This window comes from Prunus dulcis, chromosome 6 (assembly GCF_902201215.1).
Source record: "Prunus dulcis chromosome 6, ALMONDv2, whole genome shotgun sequence".
Lineage (NCBI taxonomy): Eukaryota > Viridiplantae > Streptophyta > Magnoliopsida > Rosales > Rosaceae > Prunus > Prunus dulcis.
Window position 1 is genome coordinate 1,415,836 of NC_047655.1, and position 7,383 is coordinate 1,423,218.

The following is a 7,383-nucleotide window of genomic DNA, read 5'->3' on the forward strand; positions in this document are numbered from 1 at the left end:
AAGCTAGAGAATGTTTTATATTTAATGCAGGAAAGCATTGACTTCCTTTCATTTTAGCAGAAATAAGACATGGAAAATTCCTGGTCAACATCTGCTTGAATTGAATAATAGCAGAAATAAGAAGCTGCAGTTGTAAATAAAAGCTTCCAATGGATTGTGACTCATATATAGTGCAAATGAATTGTCCCTAGAGAAATATCCCTCTGACTATAATGGCTTTTGAACTAGCATATGCTTTCTGCTTTCTGCTTCTCCTCCTACACCTGCCATTTCCAACCACTGCTCAAACTAACAAGAACATACCTTTGGGTTCATCCCTCACTGCAGACAATAGCTCTTTTTGGGCCTCACCATCTGGGGAGTTTGCTTTCGGTTTCCAAGAAATTGGTAGAAACAGCTTCTTACTTGCCATCTGGTTTAACAAAATACCAGAAAGAACTATTGTGTGGTCAGCCAATGGTAATAATCTAGTGGCAAAAGGATCCAAAGTTGAGCTCACTGCAGATGGACAGTTTAGGCTCAATGATGCTGCAATAGGCAAGCAAATATGGGTTGCTGATTTTGCTGGTACCGGAGTTTCCTATGCAGCCATGCTGGACACTGGAAATTTTGTGCTGGCTAACCGAAGTTCAATCAATTTGTGGGAGAGTTTTGATCAACCAACTGATACACTCCTACCTTTGCAGACTCTAAATCAAACAAGCACAGTCTTTGCCCGCTACACAGCAACAAATTACTCAAAAGGAAGATTCCGTTTTGCACTACAACCGGATGGAGACCTCTTGCTTTACACAACACACTTCCCATTGGATTCTGCTAATACTATCTATTGGTCAACCGACACTGCGGCTAGTGGTTATCAGGTCATCTTCAACCAGTCTGGCTCTATTTACCTTACTGCCAGGAACAGAAGCATACTTCATATGATATCAAACAGCACAGTTTTAACCCAAGATTTTTACCAGAGAGCAACTCTTGACTATGATGGAGTTTTGAGGCACTATGTCTATCCTAAAAGCACTGGCTCAAGTGCTGCTGGGTGGCTCAAGGCTTGGACCAGTTTGTCCTTCATACCTCCAAATATCTGCATGACAATTTTGCAAGAGAAAGGCGGCGGTGCATGTGGTTACAACAGTATATGTGCAAACAGGGTTAAAATCACATAAAAGACTTGCAAGAATACAAGGCTATTGTAGTATAGATGCTCATGCAAGGTCGTTTTCCTCAAGGACTAATTAGCAATTTAAGTAAAAACAAATTCCAAATGACTACTTAAAATAAAAGGTCAAGAAAGATGATTATGAATTTGGTTGATTCTAAAAAAAAATATTAAAACAAGAACAAATATGATTGAAGGAAAGAGTTTTGAATATCAATTTATAAAAGCACGAGGGTTTCACCATCACCTAGCAATCCTATGAACTTTTACCAATTACTTATGATTTGCACATGCCACTTTGAAGGTTAGGTTTTCCTAATGTATATGCTACTTGGAACCTCCAACACAGAACGTATATCCAACATGCAACCCGTCCGGACGTTCGGATCAAATCTGAACATGAAAGTCTCATTAAGTTTTATGAAAACCCTTTGAAAAACCATGCAACCCTTAAGACGTGGTGTTCATCTTAAGTGAAATTACAATTATTAATCACGAGAAGCTAGCATCAATTTCAGGGAACCTTCAGACCAAAATTGCATCCAATTACTTTTCTAAAGATCCTAATGGTGATCAGGCATTAAGGCAATTAGATAGTTTAAAACAGTGATTAACAATTCAAGTAGGCATGCACTCATCATAAGCAATTAAATAAAAATCACATATTCATGCTAAGGTTCAAGGCTTCACCCTAACAAAAGAAATTTAGTTACGCATACTCATAATTGAAATCCAAGAAAATATCATTAAGAAGAAAAGAACGAAAACACCTGAAAGTTGTGAAAACCCGAAACCCTAGCAATTGTTCTCCACAATGCAAAGTTCAAAAGTGAAAAAAGAAGTCCCCAAATTCCTTGTGAGAAAGAGCTTAAATACCCCTTAAAACCTAGCTGCCAATGTACAGCTTTTCCATCCCCACAAGGAAACTAATTAAAATAAAATAAAACTAGGAAATAAAGTCCAAATTGGAATAGGAGAATCTGCCCAAAATCTGCCCAGCCACGTTTTTTTGCCCCAAATCTCCTCCAAATCTGGCCCAAGATAGCTTGTTTTAAAGATAAAAATGTTCTGAACACTTCTCTAGAAGGCCACGAACCCCATCCGAGGTCATCTTGTGCTCCAAAAACGCAATAAAAAAGCCCAACAACACGTCACTATTCCAGCACATCAAGCACTGCTCCTTTTATTTTATTGCCAGAAAATAACCGCTTGGAAGAAAACTCTGAAATTTTGATACGATCAAGCTAAGTGACTCAAGAACGTCCTCCAACTGGAATTACTCCAAAATTCCTCCATTTGATTATTCCAAAATATTAACCAAAATATACTAAGAATGAGGTTAAATATATAATATAAAATATGTCCATCAAAATACCCCCAAACTTAGCTTTTGCTTGTCCTCAAGCGAAACAAGACTCAAACAAAAATAAAAACTTAACAGATTAGACATCTAGCTAACACTTAACCAGGACAAAATTTCCACCTTCAAGTTGCAATCCATAGAAAATTTTAAAAACTAGAACATCCTTTCCATAGATCCAAGTAATCCCACCACAAAGTCTAAGCTATTTAGACTCAATTAGAAAAGAATTCACAAACTTCTTTCGGTGTAAAGTGAACCATTATGGTTATGGAGACTCGACTAAAACCCTTAACTCTCATCCCTTTTATTCATACTTCACACACTCCACACTTTTTTTTTACTTTTTTTTTTGCTTTTGTTTTTGCTTTTGTTTTGTTTTGTTTTTTTTTGTTGATTGTTATAGTAATAGTAGTAGTTGTGCAATGTTGGTTCCCTTAAGCTTTCGATCCAACCGCGTAGCGAGCTTTAGGTCAATGTCTCCCAAACCACTCAGGTTTTAGGGCACTAGGTGTAGAACACCCCTAAGGACTTATTAACTCAAGCTGAAAAGGCTACGAAACCAACTAACCACCCTACCTCATGCCAAAACTCTATCGTTTGTCTCGAGAATCACTGCTGATTAGGCAGGACTGGCCCGGTTACTAGCAAAGCTTCGGGTGAGGCAATTATTACTTTATAACACATACTAACTTTATTTATATTGAACAGAAATTAAAACACACTTGGACAAAAAGTAAGTATTCCAATCTCACTCCCCAAAAACCATGTTGATGTGATGTGCAAATTTCAAAGTATAATTCATGAATTAGTGTCTAAGCAACAATAAATAGAAAAGACTCTATTGTGGGATTGATCTTCACCATGTCCATTTGTTCTAACGTTTAAAATAATCTATGGATATTAACTTAAAAACGAAAATTTTTAAACAAGACTCAAAAAATGAAAAATATAAAATTTACTTTCCCACCCCCAAACTTAAATCACACTTTGTCCTCAAGGCGTGGAAAATAAACAAAGGAAACAACTAAAGAAGTAATTAGGAGAGAAAAAATAAAAAAAATAAAAAAATAATAAAAGAAAAAAGAAAAAGAAAAGAAAAGAACATAAAACATAAACAGAAAAAAGTAAAAGAGAAAAAACAAAAAAAAGAAAAAAAAGAAAAAGAGAGACAGAACACACCAGGGATGCGGAGGTGATGCTGCGGTGATTCGAAGGCAGGACCTGTAGCTGGGATGCGAAGAGCGCTGACCAACTCAACCACGTCCACATTCGCGTCAAATATGAGCGATAGTGACCATATAACCTAGTGTAGCTGCTGCATCTGTCATTTGAAAAAAATATTGGATTCCCTTCTCCTAGCCCGAGCCCAGAGCTGAAAAGCTCGCCTTTGGCCATTCGCAACTCAGATTGTAAATCACAAAAGACGCTCTCTTTTTATTTCACTCAGTTTCAATCCATCCATCTCCACCCTCTCCCCTTGTCATCTCCAGCAAGAACTCAAGAGCCTTGGCTATCTTTCAGAGCATAGTCGTGTGGGTTCATCTATGTGAGGGTGCCAAATCCAGAAAACCCTCAACAAAATCAAAATCACCATCAGCTGCGGCTTCGTCGAAGAGACAATCGGATGCTCACCGAGATCCGTCCCAACTCCGACCCCCCCGACTCAGATGAGCTGACCCAGACGGAGTTCAACCCCAACACCACATAGTCTCGCAGTTCCTGAGCTTGGTTAACGGTAAGCTTCGCGTTGTGCTCATAACTGGGTCTCAGTGTGGGTATTTTTGTGTTGAAAGTAATTAAGAACAAAAGTGATTATTTCAGACTTCGTTGCCTTGTTCTGAGATACTCATCCGCGTCTATTGGAGGGTTTCAGCGAGCAAGTCAATCTTCAAGTTGGGAGCATTTCAGACTTCGTTGCCTTGTTCTGAGATACTCATCCGCGTCTATTGGAGGGTTTCAGCGAGCAAGTCAATCTTCAAGTTGGGAGCAGGTATAATATCGAATCCCTGCATTTTTTTTTTTTTTTGGTAGATCTGCAATAATTCATGGGTCTTTCTGGATTGTGAGAATTTCTGCTTGCTTGTGTCTGTTGGTTGGTTCTGAGAGGATACTCAGTTGTGTGGTGTCTGGCTATGTGATGTAAACTGAGTTGCAAAAATTAACTTCTCAAAATTATATATATGTGCTGGAACCGCAACAGCTTCCCCCAAACTTGCATCTTTACTCATCTGAATTGCTTTAACTTCCAGTATAGTGTAGATGTGGTGATGTTAATGTAGACTTGCTGCTGGGTGCATGATTCCAGCTGCTGCTGGGTGCAAGATTCCAGCTGCTACTGGGTGCAAGATTCCAGTATAGGATTTTCTGTTTTTGATGCTTGCTGCTGATGGTTGTGTCCTGCATTGAGTCAATTATGTGTTAGGAATAGAAAGAAAATAGAAACAACTAGATAAAGAAAACAAAAAATTTCTTTGTTTTTTTTTGTTTTTGGTTTGAAAATAAAAGAAGTAAAGAGTTTAGAAAAATTGGGTTGCCTCCCAATAAGCACGCTATTTTAAGTCTGTAGCTAGACTTTGCAGAAGCCTGGTGGTCAAATCACTGGTTCCTTCAGAGTCAAAGACTCGGCTGCAATGTCAAAGGGTGTCTCCATGTAGGGGTTCAGCCTATGACCATTCACCTTGAACGTGTTGCCTTTATCTTCATTAGTGATTTGAACTGCTCCATGAGGAAAAACTTGAGTCACTAGGTAGGGTCCAGTCCAACGAGATTTTAATTTCCCTGGAAACAACTTGAGCCTTGAACTAAATAACAGAACCTTTTGCCCTGGCTGAAATTCCTTCCGTAAAATTTGACTGTCATGAAATGCATATTTAAGATGTTTTGGTAAAGGCTTCAGCTCCAATTTTGGCGGCTGTTGTCTAGATGGTTTAAGGGGCTGTTTGGGCTCCCCTAAACTCTCGTACACATTCCTAAATTTTGGCAACACTGTGGGCAGACTGTTCAATGCGTGAATGTACTCAAGAACACCTTCATCTTCAGAATTTGTCTCAAGTTCCCCCTGTAAAACATGCAGCAACTGATATGTTTTTGAATTAGCATAAAATCCGTCTGCACCATACTATCTACCATGTCAATACGCATACAATCTTGCTGTTCAGCAGGACGTTTTGCTGCCTCAAACAAATTAAACACCACAGATTGGTCTTGAACCCGTAAAGTCAATGTTCCAGCTTCCACATCAATTAAGGTCCTAGCTGTTGCCATAAACGGCCTCCCCAAAATAATAGGTGTTTGAAGGTCTTCATCCATGTCTAAAACCACAAAATCTGCCGGTAGATAAAGATTATCAACCTTAATAATTAGATCTTCAATAACACCTCTTGGATAAGTGATTGAACGGTCAGCTAGTTGAAGTATAATTGATGTGGGCTTTAAATCTCCTTGCCCCAATCGCTGGAAAACAGAAAAAGGCATCAAATTAATACTTGCACCCAAATCAATTAAAGCACTTTTAAAATTAGAATTTCCAATAGTGCAAGAAATATTAAAACTCCCTGGATCTTTTTTCTTAGGTGGTAGTTTGTGTAGCAAAACTGTGCTGCACTGTTCTGTCAAAATAACTTTGTCCAAATCTGAAAGCTTCTTTTTGCTGCTGCAAACTTCCTTCAAAAATTTGGCATATGATGGAATTTTCTTGATTGCATCCAGTAATGGAATGTTGATTTGAACCTTGGATAATGTCTGCATAAAGTCCTTGAGTTGTTGATCTTTTGCTTTTGGCTTCAAACGTTCTGGATATGGAATAGGGGCCTCATAAACACGCTCAGGAACTTGTTTTGGAACAGTTTCCAGATCTGTCAAAGTATGTTTTTCTGCAGGTTTGGCAGGTTCTGCTGCAAAATTTTCTGTATTATCCTCCACTGTTTGCTGCTCCTTTTCAATGCTATTTTCACGATTGTCATAGCTTTTTCCACATCGTAAAGTCCGAACAACGTTGCAATCTTCACGTCCATTTGGATTAGGAATTGTTTGACTAGGAAATTTGCCCTTTTCTCTGTCTGAAATCTGTGTAGCGAGCTGTCCAAATTGTTGCTCCAAACTTTTAATTGATGCTTCAACATTTTGAAATCTTTGATTGTTGCCCTCGATGAATGATTGAGTTGTTGCTGCCAGTTTAGCAAGTTGATCTTCCAGAGATGGTTTGGGGGGAACAAAAGGTTTTTGTGCATGCTGGAATGGTTTGGCATTAGTCTGATTGCCACCCCATTTGAAATTAGGGTGATCCCTCCATCCAGGATTGTAATGAGTTGCATATGCATCATTCCTAGGCCTTTGATAGCTGTTCATCATATTGACATGTTGTTCAACAAGCTCTGGGTAAGAGTCTCTATGTGGGCAGCCCATTATGTCATGTGTAGCCATACTGCATATAGTGCAAACTGTTGATGTAGGTGGCTGCTGTGTAGAACTTGCTAGATGTTGTAGAAGCATATCAAACTTTGCATCAATTTTCTTATCCATTTTTTCCATTTGTGCAGACATATTGGGAGAACCTACTGATAACTCAAAAATGCCCCTTTTCTGTGAATGTTCTGCTGCCCATTGCTGAGATTCTGTAGCCATCATATCAAACAGTTCAAATGCCTCTCTTGCAGATTTATTTGACAATGATCCTCCTGCTTATGCATTCACATGGCTCTTAGATGTAGGATTAAGCCCATCAAAGAAAATATTCATTTGTGTATCTGAATCAATTTTAACATGTGGACACTTTATGTACATCTCTGTATATCTCTCCCACGCTTCATGAAACTCTTCATTAGGCTTCGTGTAAATGTCAAAATCTCCCTCTTGAAATTCA

The 7,383-nt window shown here is 38.6% G+C and overlaps 1 protein-coding gene, 1 long non-coding RNA gene and 1 other non-coding gene across 3 annotated transcripts; all 3 read left to right on the plus strand.

Annotated features, from left to right (window-relative positions):
* Nucleotides 1–212: 212 nt before the first annotated feature.
* On the plus strand, nucleotides 213–1,166 carry LOC117633193 (G-type lectin S-receptor-like serine/threonine-protein kinase LECRK1). The gene has a single exon (XM_034366902.1). The coding sequence runs from the start codon at nucleotides 213–215 to the stop codon at nucleotides 1,164–1,166; it is 954 nt and encodes a 317-aa protein (XP_034222793.1).
* A 3,257-nt stretch (nucleotides 1,167–4,423) lies between these two features.
* Nucleotides 4,424–7,383, plus strand: LOC117630811. The gene is made up of 2 exons (XR_004586258.1): nucleotides 4,424–4,512; nucleotides 7,061–7,383. It is a non-coding gene; the product is annotated as an uncharacterized LOC117630811 (long non-coding RNA).
* LOC117633284 lies at nucleotides 7,276–7,381 on the plus strand. The gene has a single exon (XR_004586598.1). It is a non-coding gene; the product is annotated as a small nucleolar RNA R71 (small nucleolar RNA).